The sequence below is a fragment of the Chiloscyllium plagiosum genome, unplaced genomic scaffold, assembly GCF_037043375.1.
Source record: "Chiloscyllium plagiosum isolate Xiang-an unplaced genomic scaffold, Cpla_swu_hap1 HiC_scaffold_12, whole genome shotgun sequence".
NCBI lineage: Eukaryota > Metazoa > Chordata > Chondrichthyes > Orectolobiformes > Hemiscylliidae > Chiloscyllium > Chiloscyllium plagiosum.
In genome coordinates this window covers 86,767,076-86,794,226 of record NW_028270150.1, presented here as the reverse complement: position 1 = coordinate 86,794,226, position 27,151 = coordinate 86,767,076, and the positions used below count along the sequence as shown (strand labels likewise).

At 39.3% G+C, this 27,151-nt stretch overlaps 1 protein-coding gene across 1 annotated transcript in view; it reads left to right on the top strand.

Annotated features, from left to right (window-relative positions):
• The window catches only part of kpna3 (karyopherin alpha 3 (importin alpha 4)), an 88,223-nt gene extending 62,887 nt beyond the window's left edge, over positions 1 to 25,336 (top strand). Inside the window, exons 11-17 of the mRNA XM_043700423.2 lie at positions 1,001 to 1,132; positions 7,074 to 7,202; positions 10,781 to 10,885; positions 11,927 to 11,998; positions 15,663 to 15,825; positions 16,016 to 16,110; positions 22,308 to 25,336. Of these exons, the coding sequence (XP_043556358.1) occupies positions 1,001 to 1,132; positions 7,074 to 7,202; positions 10,781 to 10,885; positions 11,927 to 11,998; positions 15,663 to 15,825; positions 16,016 to 16,110; positions 22,308 to 22,406 (795 nt within the window). The 3' untranslated portion in view covers positions 22,407 to 25,336. The remainder of the gene's footprint in view (positions 1 to 1,000; positions 1,133 to 7,073; positions 7,203 to 10,780; positions 10,886 to 11,926; positions 11,999 to 15,662; positions 15,826 to 16,015; positions 16,111 to 22,307) is intronic.
• Positions 25,337 to 27,151: the final 1,815 nt, after the last annotated feature.

Genomic DNA, 27,151 nt, shown 5'->3' with positions numbered 1-27,151 from the left:
GTCATCATTAACTGCTGCATTCTCTAAGGCAGCATCTATTCAGGGTACACTTGCCACCTCGTCAGCTCTGTTCTGTTTGCACAGCAAAAGTACTTTTTTACCTTTGGTATTTCTTGCAAATTGTCCTGTTAAGTCTAAGATGAATACCTTAAAATGTTTTTTCCAGCAATCCTTAAGTTCTTTATCGCCAACTGACTCTTTTAAATGTTTTGACGTTTCAACTTCTACCTTAATCACATTTGTATGACTCACCCATTTATTTTGCATTCTCGAAAATAAGATAAAAAGGGTAATACGTTCATTTTACTTGCTCCTTTGTTCTCTGTGTGATTATTTCAATCTTGTTTGCTGACTCTGCTTGATATCACTGCTGGCTGCCTGGATATTCTTTTGGGTTGGCTCAAGATGTCAGTCTGATGTCAGAAAAAAGCCAATCCAACTTATATAGATCACTAGATCTTTGTCAGCAGCTTTCTTCAAGCTTGGCAAGTGTTGACATAAATCATAGAAATTGTTTCTGATATTGGTAAACGGTCAATCCGGTCAATGCGCTTGGAACCTGACTGATCCATCCACAGAGGCAAAAGTATTTGGTCTTCGGTCCTGTGCTTCATGTTGGTTCCTGAGGGATTACTGTCGTGAAAAGGATAAGCTGAAAACTGCCAGCATCTTTTTATGGCATGTTGCAAGTTTGATAAATTTTAAAGTGGCAAGCTATAAATGTAAATTCGTTATCATTTCTTTGACGGAATAGAGGTGAAACACCAATTGGTGTTTCGTACTATGTCATAGCATGATTACGTAGCTTTTACTTCATGGAAATAAATCACTTGATCCAAGGTCTGTACTGGTTTATGTTGCAGACTCTTCTCACCTTTTTTCATCTCACCCCATCAGCATAAGTTATCTTTTCCTCCCTTGAGTGCAAGTGTGCATCAGCTCTGTGTGAGTGAGTGCCACATTCTAACTTTCTTCTAATTTTCATTTCAAAATATTCAAGATACTCGTGGACACAGTGTGGGCTTTGTCTTATCTGACAGATGGAGGTAATGAACAAATACAGATGGTGATTGATTCGGGTGTGGTGCCTTTCCTTGTTCCACTGCTAAGTCATCAAGAGGTCAAGGTTCAGGTGAGGAGGTTTTTATTTGTAAAAAAAATCTATGATATCTAAAATATCTTGAAAAGACTGATTTGAATCAAGGATAAAATGAGATGTAAAATAAAGTCAAGTTGAGCTTTGTTTCACTCTGATCCCATCTTTAATGGGAAAGATATTTCTGCTGTATTATGTTTGAGCTAAGTCAAATAACATTGTTATATTTGAAAGAAACTTGTTTGCCTATGTAAAAAAAAAAATACAGTAAATCTTGTGCTTTGGTGTTCAAAAAGTAAGTGCTGACTTAAAACATTTTGTAAATTGTACATTTTCTCAATTTACTTATGTAAGCAAATTTGATTTCTTTACACCCTTCTATTTGTTTATGCAGTCTAGTGTATATTTTGCACAGGGGCAGATTTCACTTTTCACTTGAGCCTTGATATGTTGTCATTTATTATTGACAGATTGAGATTTAAAACAAATCTCTCTGCCAATGCATGCCACCTAACTATAAGCAAATTGTGATTTAATGTTTCCCCTTTTAAATAGTGGGGATATAGTTTCCCCCACCCCTTTTGGTGGACTTTAACTTTTTGACTTGGCTCATTAATGGCTTTATTTTGCATCCAATTCTATCCTTATAATAATATTAAATGCCAATAACGTTATTGTAACTGAAACATGGTTTTAAAAACACTGAAAACTGAGGACGTGTAATTCGAAAATTTAATGGCAAGCATTATTCCTTGACTATCAATGAAAGTGCCTGCATATTTATCGGCAAGGTCAACACCTACGCAGAATTGTAGCAACCAAAGAAATATTGAAGATTGGACAAATCAATTCAGTAAAACAAAAATCCACCCAATTTTGAGATAATACAGAATTGAGATTAAAATTGCAACTATATTGTGATATAATTAAACCAGAGGTGGAGTTTATTGCTCACATTGTTAGACATGAGGGTGCCCTGACAAACATATGGACAGAGAATTGGAAAAGGTAGCGATTATTCAATCAGGAACAACTTAAGTATGAAAACACATCTGAGTAATACCAGTTGAAGCATGTTTTTGCTTTTATGATGAGTCCAAAAGAGAAGTTAGTCTGGAACTTTTTTTTATAATTCGCTCATGAAGCATGGGTCTCGCCAGCATTTATTACCCGAAGGTGGTGGTGAGCTGCTTTCTTGAACTGCCATAGGTTGGGAGGGAATTTCAGAATTTTGACCCAGTGACAGTGAAGGAATGACTATATATTTAGAAGTCAGGATGGTGAGTGGCTTGAAGGGGAACTTGCAGTTGATGACATTCCCATGGGCCTGGTGCTCTTCGAGGTGGAAGTGCGTGTGGGTTTTGGAGCTAATGTCGAAGAACCTTTGGTGAACTTCTGCAGTACATCTTGAAGCTAGTATATACTGCTGTTACTAAGTGTCAGTGATGGAGGGAATGGATGCGTTTTCATGTGACAATAAAGCAGGCTACTTTGTTCCAAATGGCATCGAGCTTCTTTAGTATTATTGGAGCTGCATCCATCCAGCAAGTAGGGAGTATCCCATCACACTCCTGACTTGTGCCTTGTAGATGATGGACAGGCTTTGGGGAGTCAGAAGGTGAGTTACTTAACCCACTATTCCTAGCCTCTGACCTGTTCTTGTAGCCATTGTGTTTATGTGGCAAGTCCACTTGAATTTCTGGTCAGTGGTAACCCCAAAGATGTTGATAGTTGGCGATTCAGTGGTAGTAACACTGTTGAATGTCAAGGAGCAGTGGTTAGATTGTCTCTTACTGAAATTGTTCATTGCCTGGAATTTGTGTGGCGGGAATGAATCTTGCCACTTGTCAGCCCAAGCCCGGATATTGTACAGACTTCGTTGCATTTGAACATGGACTGCTTCAGGATCTGAGGAGTTGTAAATGGTGCTGAACATTATGCCATCATTGGCAAACATCTCCACTTCTAATCTTATGATGGAGAGAAGGTCATTGATGAAGCAGCTGAAGCTGTTTGGGCCTTGGGCGCTATCCCAACGAACTCCTGCAGGCATCCCTTGGAGCTGAGATGACCGACTTCCAACAGCCATGACCACCTTCCAGTATGCATGGTACGACTCCAGCCAGTGGAGAACTTGCCCCCAGTATTCATTGATTCCAGTTTTGCTAGGGTTCCTTGATGCCACAGTTGACTTAAATTTAGCCTTGATGTCAAGGGCTGCCACTTTCATCTCACCTCTGGAATTCAACTCTTTTGTCCAAGTTTGAACCAAGACTGTAATGAGGTCGGGAGATGAGTGGCCCTGGTGGAACCCAAACTGGAAATTACTGAGCAGGTTACTGCAGAGCAGATATTTCTGGTTAGCACTGTTGATGACCCCTTCCATCACTTTACTGATGATTTGAGTATGGACTGATGGGAGCGATAATTAGCCAGGTTGGATTTGTCCTGCTTTTTTATGTACAGTACAGACCTGGGTAATTTTTCACAACATTGGGTACATACCAGTGTTGTAACTACTAGAAGAGCTTGGCTAGGGGAGCACAAATCTTCATTACTATTGCCAGATGTTCTAAGGGTCTATGACCTTTGCAGTATCCAGTGTCTCCAACCATATCTTGAAATCGTATAGAGTGGTTTCTGTAATGCTGGCGACCTCTGGAGGAGGCAGAGATGGATCATCCACTTGCATTTCTGGCTGAAAATTGCTGGGAATTGTTGACTGACTAGCCAGCAGTTTCTTATCTTTAAAAATGTCTTCAAGCTGAATACTGCTGTTAAGAAGGCATACGGTGTGTTAGGTTTTATTGGTAGAGGGATTGAGTTGCGGAGCCGTAATGTCATGATGTAGCTATACAATACGATAGTGCGGCTGCACTTGGAATATTGTGTACAGTTCTGGTCGCCCCATCACAGGAAGGATGTGTAAGTATTGGAAAAGGTGCAGAGGAGACTGACCAGGATGTTGCCTGGTCTGGATGGAAGGTCTTATGAGGAAAGGCTGAGAGGCTTGGGTCTGTTCTCATTGGAAAGAAGAAGGCTAAGAGGGGATTTAATGGAGACATAAATATTCCTCTGAAGCTGACAGCGCACACATGATTAAACTCTGAAATCAAAAAGTTGTCGTCTGTGTATCTGTCATACTTGATGCACTGTTGAAGTTCTTGGAGATGGCAACCAATCAGGAATTACTGAACTGACCAGAGCTTGCCCTTTCTGTTGTTAGACTGTCTATATAAGGACCCCTGATTAAGTTATCGTTTTTTGCATGTGGCAAACAGTCCACATTTTTCATGTTTATATTACTTATTCCTGAAAAAAAAACTGTCAAATCTTCCCATCTTGCATTCATTGTGACAATTCACAAGAAATTCATTCAAAGACAAATACATCCTTTTTGTATAAGGGAGAATGCTGATTAGTTATAAATATAGTTTGACAATTAACTGTCAGTCATCATTAACTGCTGCATTCTCTATGGCAGCATCTCTTCTAGTCACCTAGTCACCCTCTTCTGTTGTACAGCAAAAATACCTTTATATTAGAGGATTAGATAGGGTAGACAATAAAAGTCTTTTTCCGAGGATCATGACATCAGCTTGTACGAGGGGGCATAACTACAAATTGAGGGGTGATAGCTTTAAGGCAGATGTCAGAGGGAGGTTCTTTACTCAGCGTGGTCAGGGTGTGGAATGTCCTCCTTCCAACATAGTTAACTCAGCCACATTAGGGAGATTTAAACAATCCTTGAATAAACACGTGGATGAAGATGGGATTGTGTAGGGGGATGGGCTTAAATTAGTTCACAGGGCGGCGCAACATCGAGGGACGAAGGGCCTGTTCTGCGCTGTATTGTTCTGTGTTCTAAAAGTCTTCTGAGGAAGTTTTACTAAGATGTAAATTGAGTTTGTGTTTGGACTGAAAAGGTTTTTTGCAGTGTCATAAAGACAGGCTAGTCATTACTGGGTACAGGCTTTTTCTTTATAGCCCAGAGTTAAGGTTTTTTATATTGCCAATAGATCTGGTGTGAAGTAGCGCTGACTCCTAAATTGATTGCTATTTCAAAATTGTATAATTTTTAAAAAAACCATTGAATTTTGTGCTGAGAAAGTCATGTGACCATTTTTCCTAGACAGGGGCAAAGCAGTTACCTTTGAGACAAAAGCTGGCAGTGCAAATAGCTAATTGTCTATAATCTTTTTCCAGAGGTTAAGTGGTAAGGGGCCACCCACAGAATAGGTGTGACTTGCAATTTTATTTTGTGAGTTTCCTTTTGGCAATGATCATCTATGTGACATGCTAACACAATACAGAGGTACCTCGATTATCCGAACGAGATGGGCGGACACTATTTCAGTCAGATAATTGATTATTCGGTTAATTGATTCAAGCCTTTCCTCTGGGGCTCGGAGTTTTCTGTTAAGTCTGCTCCACGTTCAGGAGACTAGGCAGCAGCACACCGTGCGTGAGCCCCCCAACCCCGTCCGATACCGTGCCCCCCAACCCCGTCCAATACCATCCCCCAACACCTCCCCCACCTGCCCCCAAACCTGTCCAACACCTCCCCCTGCCCACCCCCCAACCCTATCCAACACCTCCCAACCCTGTCCAACACCTCCCCCATCTGCCCCAACACCATTCAACACCTCCCATCCAACACCTCCCCCACCCACCCCCAAACCTCTCCAACACCTCCCCACGTCCACCCCCAACACTTCCTCCCCACCCACCCCCCCAACCCTGTCCAACACTTCCCCCCGCCTACCCCCCCAACCCTGTCCAACACTTGCTCCCCGCCCACTCCTCAACCCTGTCCAACACCTCCCCCATCTGCCCCAACCCCGTCCAACACCTCCCTGCCCACCCCCAACCCTGTCCAACACCTCCCTGCCCACCCCCAACCCTGTCCAACACTTCCCCCCTGTTCACCACCCCAACCCTGTCCAACACCTCCACCATCCACCCCAACCCCGTCCAACACCTCCCCCATCTGCCTCAACACTTCTCCCGCCCACCTCCCAACTGCATCCAACACCTCCCCCCATCCGCCTCCCAATGCCGTCCAACACTGCCCCCCCCCGCCCCCATCCCATCCAGCACTACCCTCCAATCCCGTCCAACATCGTCTAACCCTGTCCAACACCGCCCCCAACCCCGTCCAGCATCACCCTCCAATCCCGTCCAACACCACCCCCTGCCCACCTCCCAACCCTGTGCAACAATGTACAGGACAGTGTTGGAGAGATTATCTGAGGGAGGGGGGGTTTAGGGTACATCCCTGTATAGAACTGCAGGGAAAGTGTGGGGAGAGACAGAGAGGGCAGGAGGTCAGCCATTTGGAGATGGTGCCTGGGCTCCCATCGATGTCCAGGACTGTTCTCGGCAGCATTTCAGTAAGCCGCGTTCACTTTTAATCGCTGTAAACAAAAGACACTATCAATGTTAGAACACCTCTTTGATGTAATGTTTCCATCGGAGCCTTGCGATCTTCTTCAGATAATCCAGAATTTGGGTAATTGATGTTTGGATATTCGAGATTCTTCTGTATTTGGCATTCCGGAGCAGCAGAAGCATGGTGGTTGATTGGCTAGCTGATGTTGATGTTTGAGAAATGTTTGGAAGGTTGCTGTGAAGTTCAGACGCATGATTATAACAGCCAACTTTGTTGTCCTGTTAAATGTTTTTATAACAATTACTTGTGTGCATTATGTATATATGTTAGAATTATTTTTTACTGTGTTTGCAACAATTTTAAATGCGATGAAATGGCAGTATAGCATCAAAAATATACCTTCTACCAGGCAAGCTGTGCGATTTTTAACTATTTCTAACGAGTTCACCTTGGAAAATTTCACTTGCAGGTGCAGAAGAAATAATAACAATTAAGTAATAAAATTGGTCATTTTAATTTGTACTTTGAAGACATTTGCAAACAAATAGAATCACTTAAAATCGTTTTATTTCTCCTTCCTCATAGACAGCTGCACTGAGAGCTGTGGGCAACATAGTGACAGGTACTGATGAACAAACGCAGGTTGTTCTCAATTGTGATGTACTATCACACTTTCCTAATCTTCTCACCCATCCTAAAGAGAAGATCAACAAGGTAAGAAAAATGTTGGCAGTAGGCTTGACTTGAGAGGCTCTATTAATTTCACTAAAATGTCTTTTGTCAGAAAAACAGTTTAGCTTCAGTTGTTGAGCTAGTGACCTTAACTGGTTTCAGTTTAAATTTCTGTTGGTGGATCTCAATAATTGTCAACCAAAAATCTGAGCGATATGGTGATCTGTTTTTGTCAGTGTGCATGGGGTTTTTGGGGAAATGGGGAATTCCCTTCCATATCTCTTCCATTTTAAACAAAACAGTGTGCCAAATCACTTGGAGCTATACTTGAAAATTCTCAACTGTTGAGCCTTTGTTCTGTTGTTCATTTAGAAATATTTGCAGGTTGCAATCTGCTCAGTCACACCCTCACTTCCACCTTTGCCCTGTTACCATTAAAATTATTGTTCTTCATTATATGTCTCTTAATTCACTTCCAGGGCTCACGCATTTGAATGTCTTTGGCTGATAACAAGTTAGCTACTCATCATCAGATTTGGTTGAAGTCAAGATTAGAGTGATGCTGGAAGAGCACTGCAGGTCAGGCAGCATCTGAGGAGCAGGAAGATCAACGTTTCGGGCAAAAGCCCTTCATCAGGAATAATGAAGGGCTTTTGCCCGAAACATCGATATTCCTGCTCCTCAGATGCTGCCTGACCTGCAGTGCTTTTCCAGCATCACTCTAATCTTGTCTCTGATCTGCAGTACCCACTTCTGCCTGTCAGATTTGGTTGGGCCACATAAAGCCTCATTAAGACTTTGCCCTCTGTTAAAACTGCTTATTATTACAGGATCATCAGAAATGCAGTAAAGACTTTCAACAAAAACCATCTTCTTAAACCATTTCCTCTCCTGGCTCTTCCACCCTGATTTCCCACAAGAAGTGCAAGGCATTTGTGGACTTGTTCATTATGAAAATTTCAACCATCCATCCAACTGTCTCAACTGCTTTTTTCCCTTCCTCTGACTGACTTGGACAAACCTTCAGAAAGGTTCCCTTACAATTTGCATCTCGTTGCAAACTCACCTTTCTATAGTTTATCTCTCGTCTCCTTTCACATGCTCTTCAAGATCTTTTTGTCTGTTTCCTTCTTTAGCTCTATTCCATTTCTGTTAGCATGTACATTCCAGATATCAATTAGAAAAAGACCCATTTATATGTATTCTTTGTTTTGTGCCAAACTGCCAATTTCCTATCTGTGCTAATATATCACCCTGCCACAGTAAGTTCTTATTTTGCGCAATAACCTTTTTAAGTGGAATATTGTCAAATGCTGTTTGAAAATCTGCAGCTTCCCTTTTATTCATAGTGTATGTTACTCTTTCAGAGAACTCCAGTAATTGATTTCCCTTTCACAAATTTATGCTGATTCTTCCTGATTACTTTGAGTACCCAACTGTAAACTCTTTAATGATCAAATCTTAACACCTTCCTCAAGACAAACTTTGTTTCATTCTGTGATGGAAACTTTTTTGAATCATGTGTTTTTTGGAAAATTAACTTGTTAGCCACCACTTTTAAGATCCTGGATGAAGTCCTATGAGGATCCAGGGATCTTTGCTTAATACTGCTTGTATTATATTGTAATGTTACCGAGTTCCTTTCCCTCCTGATTAACAGTTATGACGAGAATGTTTTTTATATCCTCTGTAGTGAAGACAACAAAATATTTGTTCACTTAATTCCCCATTTTCTTATACTGTAGAAAACATTCATTTTTCTTTTCCTCCTTAAGTGCCTGTATAAAAGATTGCTATCCATTTTTACATTTCTAGCAATTTCCTCTTGTGCCCTAATTTCTTTCTCCTGATTAATCTTTGTCATTCCCTGCCATTTTTTATGTTCCCTCCAATCATTTGACCTTCCTCATTGTGGAATTATATGCTTTAATGCTTTCCTTTGCTGCTACTCTAACCACAGATGAAGGGTCCTTCCCTTAGAAGTTTTTGGCAATATGTTTGTTCTAAATGTTTGTAAATATCCCCTTAACTGTCTGTCTCTGTGTTTGTATTATTCTATCTTCTAGCCTATTGTCCCACCTCACTTCAGCTAGCTCAGTTTTCATACTCACATACTTGCCCTTGTTTAAATTTTAAAAAACTATTCTCATTTCCAAATTGTATGTAAAATTCAGTCATATTTTGGTCAGTGATACCAAGGGGTGCCTAAACGAATGTCATTCATTCACTGTGTCACATTACACAATAGCAAGTTTAGTATAACCTGCTCTGCGGTTGAGACCAGAATGTGCTGTATTAAGGAACTATCTCCAGGCATTCTATGTACTCTTTATCTACAAATTTCTTGGAATTCCATTTTTAATGCCTTCAATTAGATTTCTTACCTTGCTACAGTACCAAAGTAGCACGTATCAGAGTCAACTTTTTTTAATCAAAGTGCATGTGACTGTGCTCATTAATACCTTGTCTTTCTGCACCTCATTGCTTTTGGTGACATTCTTTCTCCAATAGCTGACCTCTGTTTCCCAGCTCAATGAGACTGAACTTGAATACTTCAATTCTCAACTATCTAGTCATTCCCAGAGAATCATCCTTAATATCCAGTTGTTACCTTTTGGAGTCTCCTGAGGGTCTATCCATGCCCTTTCCTATTTCTTCAACAGATGTTGTCCTTTGGTTGCATTATCCACAAGTATGATGCCAGGTTTCGTCTTGTATGTTGACAGCAGCCAAGCCTTCCTTGCACCCACCACTTTTGCCCTGTCCACTGTCTCTAATGTTTTTACGTTGTTTCTGATATCCAGTATTGGATAAACTAACTTTGTCAGCAAAATACTGGGATATGGCAGAATTGCACAACTTTATTTTGATATTTCATTGCAGGATTAATTAGTCTAACAAGTGTGCTGTTTCTGTAGTTCTTATGCTTGTAATTTTTTTGTTTTATTGGATTCCATAATTTGATGCTTTAGAAAACAATTTTGAAGACTCCTTGAAAAAGTTATAATATGAGATCGATTGTTCTTTCTGTTCCTTTGGGTACAATATTACATTTTCAAATAATGCTTCAGTTTTAATTTATGTGGGAGGCAGAGAGAGAATGACCATCTTGTCCGTGAATTATGTGACTCATCCAACCCAGCTGTAGCACTTGTATCATACGTAAAATTCCCATGTAGTTCCACAAGCCTTTAATTTATCAAGTTCTTACATAATATAAGCAGACCATAAACGTCGCAAACTCAAAGGAAACATTTTGTAGAATCAAAGATCTGTGGATAAAATCCACTCATTCACGAGTCTCGGTGAACAACTGCAATGTATAAGGGAGCAACAAGACTGCATTTAATGGGTTATGAAGCCACTGGGCTCTTCTGTGAACACCCAGTTGATTCAACATAGAAGACCTGCATGTCTTTCCCATTACCCTAAACCTATTTCAGTTTGACTCTCTTTAAGGAGTAGGTTGGATCAGAGTCAGATGTGCTTTAAAGAGCTATCACTGGAACAGTTTTAAATCATTTCTTTCTATTATACACAAAGCTAACCTGGATAAACAGTGCAAATTGACTGCTGGTTGGAATATATTGTTGATGCTTTGTTTGACTTGTTTTCTGTAGGAAGCAGTGTGGTTCCTCTCCAACATTACCGCAGGAAACCAACTCCAAGTGCAAGCTGTGATAGATGCTGGTTTGATTCCTATGATTATTCATCAACTGGCCAAGGTGAGTAAAATATGAAACCAAATTCAATATGCAAATCAGACTACCTTGCATAGCTTAAAATCAGATCAGTGTGAATGTATGGAAAATAAAAGTAGTATTAATTTATCATAACAAAGCAAAGGTGTCATCAGTGGTTCTGCTGTTTTCACTTCTGTGCTAATGAAACACAATTCACCATTTTTTAAGAAAAAGTTCCAGTTGACTTGTGTTCAGACTTCACTTCACAACTGTTGCTTCTGACTGCTCAGTGCCAATCTCTGGTGGGTATGATAGCATTGTGTTAAGGTACTGGACTAGCAATCTAGAGCCCTGAACAAATGATTCAGGCTCATATGTCTAACTTGCATCGTGACAGTTCAGAATTTCAAATTAGATTGGTGAAATAGAATGAAAAGTGACTGTAAAACTGCTCTAATGTTGTAAGGGCCAATCTGATGTTGTGTATCTTTTAGGCAAGGAAATTAGCCATTCTTACTTTAGTTTGTGTGTGAATCCAAACCATCCGGAATGTGCTTTATTCATAACTAAAACAGTCTATCAAACAACTGTGTTCTATTCAGGAAGGCAACTTTTTGTGAACAGCTGGGGATTGGCAATAAATGCTAGCTGTTGTGGTGACATCCACATCTTGTGAATGAATTAACTGCTGTAACTTGAAAATGCCTGGATATGTAACTCCTAGGAAAATACAATCCAAATAGTTTATGAATTGCGACTAAAATGGTGGGACAAAGTGCACAAACATCTTGAAAGAAAATGTTCTGTTTAAATAATTTTAAGAATGTTGACCTTTATTGGGTGCAGATGAGAAATTGATGAGATTGGAAAAAAAAACAGATGTTCATCCTATTTTTCTTCGTTGCAGTTCAGGTGCACAATCTATGTGGAGAGATTCCACTGCCTTCGTCTATCTCTCCTGCTAAAATATGCTTTAATCAATATTGCATCTTATTGGGCAAAATGAGAAGCCTTCAGTGTGAAATAACTGCAAACCTGTTATTGATGGTGTAATGAAAAGTGAACTGCATTTTCTTTTTGTAGGGAGATTTTGGAACTCAAAAGGAAGCTGCATGGGCAATCAGTAACTTGACAATTAGTGGCAAAAAGGAGCAGGTAATCATTTAATTTGTTACATGATGTTTACCAGTTGTTATTGACAATATTATCTAATATTAAGTACCAGCATATCACCACATATATTTGTGCGTGGTATGTATTGTAGAGAGATGGGTAAATATGGGAGTCATTTTGAGGCTGTAATTTCACAATGCAATTGTGTCACACAAATATTTCCCCTCTAGTGGATGCCTAGTTCTGATTTCACTTCGTGGTCTGCTCACCAAAGTAAAATTAAATTCCTTTAAAGGACTCTTGTAATGGTTCAAACAATTTAGTAAGAGGAAGTAAAAGTTTACTAGTTGGTCACCAGGCTATTTGTAACCTCCTCCATTTTGTTTCCAATTTAACTATGAGGATATGCTCCAACTCTGTCGACATCATTCCTGAGACACAGGAATATTTTTTTAAAATGTGTTCCATATCTGGAAAGCTGGAATTTAATCTCAAATAAAGTTCCAACAATGTTTCCTCTTACAGACCCAATTTTTAATTTCAATGGATTTATCCATTGTCAGGGCTAGGTATATATTTTGGAAATCAAACTAGAAAAAAAAGTTCAGTTTATCATTTTTTTTAAATGACTTGAAAAAAAAAATTAACTGTATGCTGCTCTTTTGCTGAAACTAGATTTCATACCTAAAGACATGTGGTGCTAGCATATCTCACAAAAGTGATTGCCAAGAAACAACTTGTGGATTGGTTATGAGTGATAGTTTGACACCGAGCTGAGAGAAGAGACACCAATTGGGACTCAGACCTCCAAAGGCCACTTTCTCCTTCCCTCTCATTCTCTTTTTAAATGGGAAAGAAAGATTATTCAAAGCCTTTGCTAGGAAAAAAATCTGCTAACTTGAGGCAAGGCCAGCTGTCAAATTTAGGATCGCCACAGTCGATGGCAGCGTGGTATCTTTGTCAAAAACCAAAGACTATGAGAAAGTCACAGTTTCCTTTGAGATTTGGTTTCTACAAACTTTGATCTGCAAAGTTTGTATTTTTTTGTCTGTTTTTCATACTCATTCTTCCTAAAAAAAAAAAAAATCTGTTGTTCTGGTCTTCCCTGTCCATCCTGTGTGTGAATGAATTTGTGTGTATGCATTTGGATTTAAAGGGGGATAGATTAAGTTTGCATGCTTGTAATTAATAATTTTTTTGTTACAGGTTGAGGATAAGTTAATTGTCATAAAAATGTTTTTCCTTGTTCATCGGGGAACCTGGTATGTGTTTGTTTTACCTCCGGTAGTGGTCACTGCAGGTATTAGCCATCCTAGTGATTAGATTGGCATGTCTCACATTGTGACAATTTGTGGAATAGTTGGGACTGATGTCCAGCACACTGTTCCCATGACATGAGTTTGGAGGTTCGGAGGAGAATCTTTGTGTGTGATCATGGACAGGAAGTAAAATTAAGTGGGAAAGGATAAAAGGCCAAATATCACGTTTCTTATACTGTAAAATAAGATTGCATTAGAAGCTGCTAAAACTACATTACCGGTTTAGAGGAAATAGGCCTGACTGATTTACAAGACCTAAGAAAGGCTAAGTCCATAGATTGGCAAAAAAGTTAAAGATGGAATTTCCTACAAAAGCTAAGAAGGAAGAAATAATGAAAATATTAGAACAGCACTTAAGACTTCATGAAAATATGCAAGCAATCAGAATGTCAAGAGTTGTGAAGAACTGCGAAAGTGAAAGTTCTGATAGAATTCTCTGTTGCAAAGACTAAATGGGGAATGATGAGATTTCTAGGGGTTTGTTTTATTGGTGTACCATAGCTGTATCTTTTAACAGATTAATTGCGAAAATAGACAAAAGTGATGTGGTCAAAAGAGTTCCAAACAGCTTTTCAGAAGCTAAAGGCAAATCTGATGTCTAAACTGGTGTTGGCCACCCTGGAGTTTACTTATGCTTTTAAAATACTGATCGATGATGGTACCTTTCTGGTGATGTGGTCTTAGTGCAAAATAATGAATCGAGAATAGAGAAGCCAATGAAGTACTTTTCTTTGCAGAAATTAAACCAGTATCAGAAGTAGTACTGTCCAATGAAAATGAAAAGCATGGGATTGTTACTGGCTCTTGAAAATCTAAGGGTTCAGGTACACACTTGTTTGAAATTTGCATCACAGGTAGATGGGATGGTCATGAAGGCGACTCGCAATCCTTCCTTCCTTTGCTCAAACCTTTGCTTATAGGAGTTGGGAATGTCAGGTTGGGGTTGCACTGGACATTGAAACCTCTTTTGGAGTACTGTGTGCTGTTCTGGTCACCCTGCTATAGGACAAATACTATTAACTTGGAGAGGGTTCAGAGAAGATTTATCAGGATTTTGCCAGGTATGGAGGATTTGACTTAGAAGGATAGGCTGGGACTTTTTTCCCAGGAGCATAGGAGATTGAGGGGTGACCTTGCAGAAATTTATAAAGCCATAAAGGGTGTCAATAAGGTGAATAGCAAGGGTCTTTTCCCTAGGGTGCAGGAGTTCAAATTTAGGGGGCATACTTTTAGGGGTGAGGGAAAAAAGATTTTTGAAAAGGACATGAGGGGAAACCTTTTTATTTACACAGATAGCAGTTAATGTGTGGAATGAACAGCCATGAGGATGTGGTGCATGCAGGTACAGTTACAACATTTAAAAGACATTTGGATAAGTACATGAAAAGGAAAGGGTTTGGAGCGATATGAACCAAACGCAGGCAAGTGGGACTGGTTTAGTTTAGGGAAACTTGGTCAACATGGATGATTGAACCAAAGGGTCTGTTGCATGCTGTATGACTCTATATTGCACTATTTGTTGAAGAACTCAGGATTACTAACCTTGCAACCTCTTTACAGGAAGGAGAAAGTGAGGACTGCAGATGCTGGAGATCAGAGCTTAAAAATATGTTGCTGGAAAAGCGCAGCAGGTCAAGCAGCATCAAAGGAGCAGGAGAATCAACGTCGATTCTCCTGCTCCTTTGATGCTGCCTGACCTGCTGCGCTTTTCCAGCAACACATTTTTAACCTCTTTACAGGAAGACCAGAATCTCTCGGGCATTTATTTCTTGCTCCTTCTGAGTTCAAAATATGTTTGGATTGAAATAGAATTCTTCACTTTGGGGAAAAAAAATCACTTCAATTTGATGCTGAATCTTCAAAAGCTGAGTGGCATTTGTTCTTTCATGGTTTAATTGTTTCTGAAAACCAGAACCAATATTGTTCCTGCCAATCTTTGACTATTGACTCACTACGTGATAAGTTGAGTATGCTAATGGTAAGCTTTTCATGTTCCAAAATTCTTCACTCCTGAGACTACTGTATCTCACTATCCACATGGAAGACCTTAATATCAGACATAAATCTGATGATATCCTGGTTGCCTCTGAATTTAAAACTTTTATGGGTGGGAAATCCATTGTCCTTTTAATGTTCAGCAATACTTAGGTTGATCTTTTAAAGAATAGTACTGTTAAATGAGATAAAGACGAAAACATGATCTAAGTATAATTTAAAGTAATTCATAGTTCATTCTTAATTGTCTTAATCATAACTTAATAATAACTTAATCATAAATGGCATTTAACATTTCTGGTTATAACATCAATGTATTTACGGCAGTTTTATGGATAAAGTTTCACTGAGTGGAACACTTTGACATCTTTTTTTCTTTCCTTTTATTCTAGGTTGAATATCTCGTGCAGCAGAATGTAATCCCCCCTTTCTGTAATTTACTGGGAGTTAAAGATGCTCAGGTGGTACAGGTTGTACTTGATGGACTGAACAATATTTTGAAAATGGCTGGTGAGGAAGCAAGTACGATAGCAGAAATGATAGAGGAATGTGGAGGTAAGCTTCGAGGACTTGTGTTCTTTCTCATTGAAATTCATTTCATTTTGACAGACCCCATTTAAATCCTATGGACTGGAAAAAATGTTTATAGATTTCAGGAAAAACTCGATGCAAATCTGTGCTGCTCCAATTGTATTTTAAGATAGTCTTCACAATTGTTTCACCAGGTTCTAATTTTCTTTGACAGGTTTGGAAAAAATAGAAGCCTTGCAGCAACATGAAAATGAAGAGATCTATAAACTAGCTTATGAAATCATAGATCAGTACTTTTCTGGTGATGATGTAAGTATAGAATTGGTTTGTTGAGCTCACGGGAGATTTGTAGAAAAGGGGTAAGAGAATGTTAGAAAAGTGTATTTTATTCTTCAATTCCTCTTTTTCAACTAGGCACAAATGCAGTGACAAATTCAGCAGTGAGTTCAGTTATTAAGGGTGCCAGTCCTGTTTACAGGTGCATACATGACACAGGAAATCACTGTCTCACTTGTGAAATAGAGAAATACTATCGTTGCAAGTATGCAAATGACAATCAGCTGCCTCTTGTTGAAATTTTGCAGCAAATTCATGACTTGTAGCTGGAATTATGGAAGTAAAATTGGTTTTGTCTGTGTCATCAACCATTGAATTGCACCCTGATTTTTTTTCTAAAATGCAGAAACAAATTAATCCAGAGTAAGAAGCTGCTTGTGCCTTTTATATCTTACTGTGGTCTATTACATAGTGTGATGAACAAACTACATTAAAGGATGACCCTGTATATAACATAATGTAAACAGTTTCATACATGTTTGTCCCAATATTCTTCACACAACACCAGGCAATAGTCCAACAGGTTTATTTGGAAGCATTAGCTTTCGGATCGCTGCTCCTTCATCAGGAGGCAGTCACCTGGACTATTACCTGGTGTTTGATTTTTAACTTTGTACACCCCAGTCCAACACCAGCGTCTCCAAATCAATATTTTTGACCTTTGCTTCCCTTTTGTCATTTCTGTCAGAAAGCACAAATGATTCATGGCTGCCTGTGGAATTTGGTAACAATTTTTCTCAGACCCCCTCGATTCCAATCCCACAAATAAGTTTGATGACCTGAATCCAGTTGCCTCTAAATCGAGTGCTTCAGGGCCTCTATTGCAATTTTCCATCTAATGTTTGTACTTGGTTTTTGTGTTTTGTCAGTCTTTTTTGTATATTATTAAAATAGAATCACAATGGTTGTGTATCACAATTTTTTTCAAACTAATTACCCTCCACCAAGAAGAATATTTTCTTTTCTGTATCCTTCCTTTCATCTTTCTTAAAGATTTGATTTGTAAGTGCAGTGCACTAGCTGATTTTTACTTAATTTGGATGACCAAGATTATTTTATGGAATCAAATCAGGTACTGTATTCGGCCGAACTATCAATTATTGAGTGAAGGAAATTCTTTTCACTTTTTCTTTTAAAAAGTTAATTCTTGAGATGTTGGTACTGCAGAAGTTCATTGGCTCTTCCCAGTTGCCCTTGAGAAGTAGTAGTGAGCAGTTGTCTTGCGGGTGCTCCACCAATGCTATTTAGTAAGGCAATCCAGAATTTAATGTATTGGCTGTGAAGGAATAGCAAAACATATCTCAAATCACAGTGGCTTGTGAATTGGAGATGATGTTCCCATGCAAAATGCCTTGGTTCTGGGTGATGCAAGTTGAAGCTAGGAAAGCATTAATGATTTGCTGTGGTACATCCGGTATGTGATGCTGCTGTGACAGTGGGTACTAATGGTGGAGGGAGTGAATGCTTAAGGTGTGGGTTGGATGCTAATCAAGTGGACTGCTTTAATGAGGTTGTATTTCTCAAGTGCTGTTGCAGGTGAATTCATACAGGCAAGTGAAGAAAGTACATTTCATTTTACTGCTGACCTTTACTTCATAAGTAGTGGACAGACTTGGAGTAACCAGGAAGTGGGCCACCGAGTGTACGACATTCAGCCTCTACGCTCACTCTGTTTACATTGCTGATTTCTGCTCAATAACTTCCAGGGTGTTGATGTTGGTAGACAAAGTTAAAAATCTCACAACACCAACAGGTTTATTTGGAAGTATAGGCTTTTGGAGCATTGCTCCTTAATCTGGTAGCTCGTGGGGCAGAATAATAGGACTCAGAATTTATAGTAAAAGATCAAAGTGTCATACAACTGGTGCAATATATTGAACAAACTTAGATCGCTGTTAAGTCTTTAATCACTTATTAATGAATCGAAACCTGCAACACATTCTGTGTAAATCTCAGAAGTTCTTTCAAGTTTAAGGTTTTATTTTGAAAAAGTGACATCTCGGCTCAGACAATGCATTAAAGGTGTGATGTTACAATCTCTGTATTCCAACCTTGAGTCAACTCGTTCTATTTCCAAAGTAGCAATTTATAAAATGCCACATAAAGTGACTGCCTACAAATTATGTGCTTTTTGAACAAAATAGAATGTATGTGCAAATACAAATCTGCAAATGCACTCCATATACTTGTATGTATGTTTGCATGCATGTGAGGAAGAGAGTGTGTGTGTGCACGCACAAGTGTTGCTGTGTGTGTGTGTTGGGGGGTGTTGTACCTTTCTGAGGGAGAGCATGTGTTTGAGAGAGGGTCTGTGTGACATGCATCCAAGACCCTTGTTGAGGCCATCCTCATAGGTACTGAACTTGGCTATCAGCCTCTGGGCATTTCACTGAGGAGTGATTGAAGTTCTTGTGGGCTATAGAATACACTGGACATTCACTGGAGACAAATTTAAATTGAAGTAGTGAAATAAACCAGACAGTGTGATTTTTAGTTTGGGAGTGGCCTTAGTAATGGAAATAACTGATTTATGTTTCACCTTTCAAGGACAAAATTTAACCAGTTAATGAAAAATAGTGTCTAAGTCTACCAAACCTGGCCTCCCCTAAAGTGTTTTATACATCTTCCATTTTAATGCATTTATTTTTAATATACTGTTTCATTGTTGATTTCCTTTGAACTTTTGGATTAGGTTTGTCAGCTAATAGCTTAAATCAGTATCTGATACCAAATATTGCTTCTTTAAGCTGTTGTTTTCCAGCACTAGTGTGTAAGATAGGACGTAACAAGTATCAATTCTCTTTGTGTTAGACAGTGGAGGCACAAAAACCTGTGTTAGGTAAGGGTGTTGATATTCACTGTAAACATTTTCTTTTGAATTAGTAATTCATTAGCAAGAGGTTAAGCTTGAAATCCTCAAATGGTGATGAATATTGTAAGGAAGATGGTTTGTATGTGTTCTCAAAATGACCTCTAACTTGTTGAGGAAATCCAATTAAGCAGTTTAAAGGAAAATCCAGTACCATTTGAATGGTGGCATGTTTTTTGTAAAAGAGAAATGGGTGAAAAGAGTCTGCTTTTTAAGGCAAAGTTCATTACATTTTACGTATAAACTGAAGAAGCAGGAGTTGTCCATTTGGGCTCTCAAGCCTGATCTAGCATTCAATAAAAATCATGGCTGAACCTCCACGACACCTTCCTATGCTAATCCCATATCCCTTGATTACGTTATTTACTAAATATTGTTAATCTGTGACTTGAATGCGCTCAAATGGCTGAGCATACGCATGTCTCTGGGATTGACAATCCCATACAGTCAGACCTTTCAGTAATGGAATAGCTCCTCATCTTATCCTAAATGACCTGCACCTTAGTCTGAGACTGTGAGCTCAGTTCAAGATATCCCAGCGAGAGAAACATCATTTTAGCATCTATTTTGTTGGATTTTGAATTCACCCCCTGTCCTGCAATCCTTCTAACCTACAGGGAGTAGGCCTATTCTACTCAATCTCTTGTCATTGGTCAGCACTCTCTTTCCATGAGTCATCTGGTAAAATATGATCTTTATTAATTAAGATGATCAAAACAGAATGGTGCACCTAAATGTGCTTTGACCAATGCGTAGATTTAAGTAGTAATTTACTTTAAACTGCAATCCCTTTATTTGTTTTTAAATCTTGCATTTATATAGTCACAGGAAGTGTTAGAGAAATTCATTGCCTGGCAGCATCTTTTAGAGTGAGAAACTGTTAGTGTTTTGAGTCCAATGTGACTCTTCAGAAATGAAGTTCTAAAATTCTGAAGAAGAGTCATATCAAACTTAAGACCTTAACTCTGTTTCACTCTTTATAGATGCTGTCAGCCCTGCTGTGTTTCTCGAACACTTCAATTTTATTTCAGATTTCTTGCAGTGTTTTGTTTTCACTTTCAAGTCATAGAGATGTACAGCACGAAAACGTATCCTTCGGTCCAACTTGTCCATGCTGACCAGATATCCTAAACTAATCTAGTCCCGTTTGCCAGCACTTGGCCCCTATCCCTTGAAACTTTTCCTATTCATATACCCATCCAGATACCTTTTAAATGTTGTAATTGTACCAGCATCCACCACTTCCTCTGGCAGCTCATTCCATACATGCTGTACCCTCTGCATGAAAATGTTGTTCCTTAGGTGCCTTTAAAATGTTTCCCCTCTCAACCTAAACCTATGCCTCTAGTTCTGGACTCTCCCCACCCCAGAGAAAAGACCATGTCTATTTATCCTATCCATGCCCTTCATGATTTTATGAACCTCTGTAAGGTCACCCCTCAGCCTCTGACGTCCCAGGGAAAGCAGCCCAAGCCTATTCAGTCTCTCCCTATAGCTCAAACCCTCCAACCCTGGCAACATCCTAAATTTTTTTTTATGTGAGCCCTTTCAAGTTTCACAATATCCTTCCGAAAGGAAGGAGACCAGACTTGCACGCAATATTCCAACAGTGGCCTAACCAATGTCCTGTACAGCTGCCACATGACCTCCCAACTCCTGTACTCAATACTCTGACTAATAAAGGAAAGCATGCCAAAGACCACCTCCACTATCCTATCTACCTGCGACTCCACTTTCAAGGAACTATGAACCTGCACTCCAAGGTCTCTTTGTTCGGCAACACTTCCCAGGACCTTACTATTAAGTGTCTAAGTCCTGCTCTGATTTGCCTTTCCAAAATACAGCACCTCACATTTATCTAAATTAAACTCCATTTGCCCATTGGCCCATCTGATCAAGATCCTGTTTTACTGTGAGATAACCTTCGCTCTCCACTACAGCTCCAATTTTGGTGTCATCTTCAAATTTACTAACTATGCCTCATATGTTCACATCCACATCATTTATATTAAAGACGAAAAGCAGTGTACCCTGCACTGATCCTTGTTGCACATCTAAGTAAAAACTGCCAAGGTATGAGAATTGATCAACCTTGTGCAGTGACTTACTATGGATTTTGACAGTTGGGGGTCAGTATGTGGTGAGAACAGGCTGGTAGAGGACTTTTGCATTCCAGATGTTTAGCCCAAGACCTATTCTTTCATACATCTTCGTGAATGTATTGACAATAGTTTGGAACTCAGCCTCTGTTTGCATAATCAAACATCTGCTATGTACTGTAGCTCATTGACGGGGTTTGGTGTGGCCTTGGTTCTGGATTGGAGCTAGGACAGGCTTCTTACTTGTCATGTACTTTGGCATCACATTAGAGAAAAGTCTAATAGATTGGGGGGCAATATTGCACTAAGGAAGGTGAAGAAGAAGAACATTGGTATGATGGCACAACCTTCATGTCCCCAGGTTGCATGTTTATTGGGTGGGACTGTCAGAGGATCTGGGCTTGCATGCCATTGTATGACAGACAGAATAGTGAGGACTTTCTGTGGACAACCACATGTGAGGACGGCACTCCATTGTCCCTTTGGTTGGCAGAACTTGAAGGACTTTGTGAAGTCAAGAAGATCGTGTGTAGAGGTTTCAGCTGCTGTCTGCACTTTTCTTGAATTTTTGTATTGCTGTGAAGATCATGTCAACTGTGCCTCCTGGACAATGTAGACAAAATCCACATTGTGACTTCTGGAGAAGCTCTTCCGCCATTGTGAGGAGGTGATTGAAGAGAATTTTTGTTGTAAGGCAAAACTATGTTCACGATCTATGTTGGTGTATCTTGAGCAAAGGTTTATGTGAAAGGTTTCAGTATCTCACATGTTGGTACTTATGGCATGAGACACCTCAATAGTCTGCTCTCTGAAAAATAATTAAAGTTTACTTTCACCCCTTCACATTTAGTTGGTTAACAAATAGCATTGAACATCTGCTTGATGTAGAAAAAAGGCATCAACTATGTTGGGTTCTTCTTAGTATTCCAGTTCCTCTAGGTTTAAATTAATTTTTTCACTGAGTATAATTGAATAGGAAGCAGTGAAAACAGGGCTTTCACCTTATACAAGGTTTCAGACCAAAGCTTGAAGCCATAACTGATGGTTGTAGATGCTGAATGAGGCGTGAAGAGCCCCAAGTATCTGTTAAGTTACCATGAAGTCAGGGGACAATTTAGATCGTCCAAAATGTTTCCTGCATTAACCACCTTCAAACAGAATGTACAGGATAATGCTTTTTTTGTTATATCTCCTCTCATTAGATTGATGAAGATCCAAGTCTCCTTCCTGAAGCGACACAAGCTGGAACTTTCAGTTTTGACCCCACAGCGAACATTCAAGCGAAGGAGTTCAATTTCTAAGCTGAGAAGATGCTGTAGCTTCCCTGTCCCTTGCCAACCCAAAACACCAAAAAAAATTCACCAAGCAGAAGTGTGATGGAGGCTCGAGAGACATCTGCGCATCTACATTTGATGCTTTTTGAAAAGCCTAATTATCAATCGCTCAGCAATTGCCAAATTTGCTACCACAGGGATTGTTGACACATGTGCATGATTCTTGTGAGCCCATGAGTAACCATCATATCAACAAACTAGAGTAATCCCCAACATCGCCTGTGATTCAGCCTTTCCCTCCCTGGTACCTCATTCCTGTGACAGTAGTAGCAATCTCACTTACAACGTTGCATATTAGGCACACAAGATAATAGCTGTCTACATAGAACAGGAAGATTTCTGAACGATTAAAAATTTAATGATGGGACTTGCAAAGAGACTTGGCTTTGACGTGTGAAATAGGCTTTTTAGAAGATTTTACACCGGGGCTTACAGTAGAAGGATTTGCAAATACCATAGAACCATCATTGGCCAGAGTGGTCCATGGATGAACTAAAACCAGGATTTTTTTTCTGGTAACTGCAAAACATTTTTTTGCTATAGGGTGGTTTAACAAAAAATCCTGTTTGCATCCATATTAGGTTGTGCTCGCACTGCCTCTCAGACTAGGCTGGAAACTAAACTTAATGAAGGAGCCAAGTTTAACCACGACTTCTTGAAAGAGCCCCAGCTGATTACTACAACCACTATTAGGAACCTGTGTTTTAATTTTCTTTCCCTGCTCTTTTGAAGTACTTATCAAATGCTGTGCATGGTGTTTTACCTGAGCTGCAATTATTATATCGATGTGACTTGAGCCTCTGCTTTAAGCTGAAAGCAAGATTCACCCACATTTCCTGTTCACATTCAAGTTTTTGCTCCATTAGATAATTCAGATTCTGTACATATGAAGAAACTTAAAATTAACCATTTAATCTGCTGCGAATCTTGCTTCCAACTATTAGGTGAATCAGTATTTTTTTTTTAATTTCAGGTTAAGCCAATCCAGTAGTAAAATAAATTGTTGGACTTTTAATGGGTTTAAACTGTGGAGCTTCCATGTTTGCAGTGACACACAGTCTTACACAGTCGTGCATCGTAAATTGACCGTTCCTTACTGTGGATACTGCTGATAGCTGAGAACTAGCAGCTATTTCATTAAATTTGGTCATGGACTTGAGTATTATTGAGAAGAATCTAAAGCCACACTTTTTATTCAAATTATTAGAAACAAATTTGAAAAGGAGGAAAATGTTTGAAAAGGAGTGTAAATCTTTACAGAGAATATAACGTAAGCATTGTATTAAGGCTGTACAGAAGCTTACAGTTAAGTGTACATCTGGTCCATTAATGTTGAATGCTTTATTTACTGTATTTAATACGCACCGGGAGGTTTTTTTCGTAGGTATTAGACTAGGTGACACTATTCAGGGATGGGGTTTGTTGCTGTGGTGACTGGATGTAAACTTCCCCTCATGCATTATTGTAAAGGGACAGATTGCATTTGAGCTAATTTAGTTAACAAGTGTGGGCAGTATCTACTGTAATTGAATCTGAAAAATGCAATCAAGCTCTGCTGATGAGTTGTATCTCATTGATGAACAAAATTGTGCAGGTTTATATCCATCTTAATACCTTGCCGTCAAGACTGAGCCACTTTAAAGACTACGATATCTTGTATCTTTGAGGGATACAAGTTTATATAAAACTGCAAGATTTTTACTTGCTGATGAAACTGTTTTAATGATACAAATAGTGTTTTGGCCTCGGTTATTTATATCCTTTTTATAAATTTTAAATTAAAATCTCTCTTTAAGGTGGCTCATTTCAGCTCTTCTGCCTGAAGAATGAGTTGAATTTCATTGTGCCTTTGTTTTTCCTATATATTTTTATGTTGTAAAATCTGCTACATATGGTAACTGCATAATATCCATTCGCACAATATAGAATTTAAAATGTTTTGTGTGTGATTTACTATGTGAAAAGAGACATTCAGTATAAAATAATTGTAGAATCTAAACTTCAAACTCACGTTTAAAAACTACCTCTTGTTTTAATAGTCTAATAGTCAAAATATATTCCCCTGACAACGCCCTTCCCCAACCATTCTTCTCCATCCCCCACCCACTCACCTACCCACCCACCCAAATAAAATTCCTACTCCTCCTCCTCCTCTTTTGGAGTGTTGATTCCTGACTAGGATACAATTCAGAGGGTATCTCATCAGCAGCTCTGGAACTATATGGAGCTCAGAGTTCAGCCATCCAAGCCCAGCAGCTCTGTGGTATTTGCAGTTGTTACATTGCGATTTGTCCCATTTGAATTTTCTTGGCTTGTGAAGGTGTGCGCTAATGAACTAATCCTCATTAGAAAAACACAATCTATGCAAATTAATAGAGAGAGGCATTTAAATTTCACATATGTCCTGCAAGGATCCTTGCCACATGCTTGCTCAGCCCATCATGATTGGTTCTGGCACCCTGGAGATAAAAGGCATTACGTCGTTCAAAGCAGAAACTACAGTGGTGTCCGTGGAGGATTTTGTTCAACGGTATCCTGTTGTTTAAGGTGGAGGTCTTATGTTGTAGGGAATAATGCTAACAAACATAGCCACATTTTCCCTTAAGCCTTGAGCTGTTTGCCATGATGTATTTTGGAGAGGTGAACTTAATATGCAGTTTCCTGCTTTTATCAGGTAGCTTGGTTGCTGTACCTTTGAGACTTCTGGTGGAAAAGTGCTTATCTCTTCCTGTGCTTATTTTGGAGAAAAATTTAAGGTTTGTTTTGTTTTGGGAGCGAGGAGTGATACAAATCCTGGGAGTATACTTCAGAGCCAAACTCTTCCCTTCCTATTTTTGCATTTCAATATCCAGAATGTTGAAGATATTTTGAGTCATTAAAATAATTTTACAAGTTAATTCCCTTTGTGATTTTTGTAAAGTAAATATGTTATTAAACAACCTGTTGGTATCTCCAGAAGGTGAAAACATAACCATTGACAATTTACTTTATCGTTTTTGTAAAAAGGCTCATGTTGGGAAAAAAAACTCCCTTTGACACTTCAGGAAAAATGGTTCAGAAAATTGGGAGATTACTTAGTGTTTTAATGTAGATGGAGTACAGCAGTCAGCAGAATTTTGACCAAAAGCAATTACAAGTACTGGCAATTTGAAATAAAGCCAAAAATGCCAACAACTCAAAGTTTCTACCTGATCCATTTACCCTATTTTCTTTTGCGAGCTTGACAGACCTTGGGTTTACCAGCATTGTGTATATCTCAATTGAATAAATAGTAACACCTCTGGTAAGTTACTCACTGTAAATTGTAACTTACAGTTCTGAGTATGGTGACTCTTTTGCAGAGTTGTCTTTACTGTGTAAAAGTCTTCATTTGACATGACAGTGTGCAATTTTGCGCACTGTTTATTTTTTGTTTTCTTTTCCCTGGAATCAAAAATTGCCAGGCCCCCGATTAGTTAATCGGAACTTGGTATTGCAGTAGACAGCTGTATTTGGCGACTTGGCTCCTGCATTAGAAAAGGGGCAAGTTCAGCCAGGGTTTCTACTACACCCCCCCCCCCCCCCCCCCCGCCAATTCTACCATTTTTACCTAACATTTAATTCTTTCCATGATCACATCCTTCTCTGATCCAATTTCAAGCCCTACAGATCACCTGCCAAATGTTCTGTTTCCCTGACTCTAGTGTTTTGTACATCCTCCTACTCATTTATTAAGTTATAGGAGCAATGCATTCAGCAAGGTCCCAATCCCAATCTCCATAATTCCCTACTTAAATAATTCTGCTTCTCCACCGTTCCAGTAAAAAAGCTTCTGCCCATTTATATCTCTTCATGTTTAAAGAGATGCCTCTGCAACGTTATGTCGGGCTGTTGTGGTATAGTGTTCTTACCTTTGGGCTCAAAGACCTGGATTCAGGTTGCACCTATTCCAGAGATGTGACTGAACAGGTTGATTAAAAATATCTAAATGCAAGTGGTTGGTGCATCTTTGGGTTAGAAACTCTGTGTTACTAGCATTCTTTACAACTGAATGATACCCATTCTGAAATAGTTTAAGACCGTAAGGCATTGGGGCAGAAATTAGGCCATTCTGCCCATCGAATCTGCTCCACCATTTGATCATGTCCCATTTTCCTGCTTTCTCCCATAACCTTTGGCAATCAAGAACTTATCTATATCTGTTTGAAATATACTCAATGAACTGGCTTCCACAACCTTCTGTGGCAATGAATTCCACAGATCCACCATTCTCAGACTAGAGGTTTCTCCTTATCTCCACTCTAAAGAGTCTTCCCTTTACTCTAAGGCTGTGCCTTCAGGTCCTTGTCTCTCCTGCTGATGGAAATACCTTTCCAACGTTCACTCTGTCCAGGCCGTTCAGTATTCTGCTGAACAAATATCTGCCAGAGGAGCAGCAAAGAAACAAGAACGTCTTTATTTCTGGATTTTGCATTTGTGTCCTAAAAGATCTCTCAGCCTGTGAATATCTTGACTACGTTGGACTCTATCAGGCCTGATTAATGGACATCCTTTCAGAGAAAATATCCCTTTTTTTGCCATTTTGATTTTCCGTCCTAGTTAAACTAACTTGTTTCAATTGTCATATTATTCCAGAAGAGTTTGGGTTTTTATTCAAAGGAGGTAAAATTAGTCCTGCATCCACATACACCTCCACTGTCAGATCAAGTAAATGCAGTAGGAGGCAGCAAGTT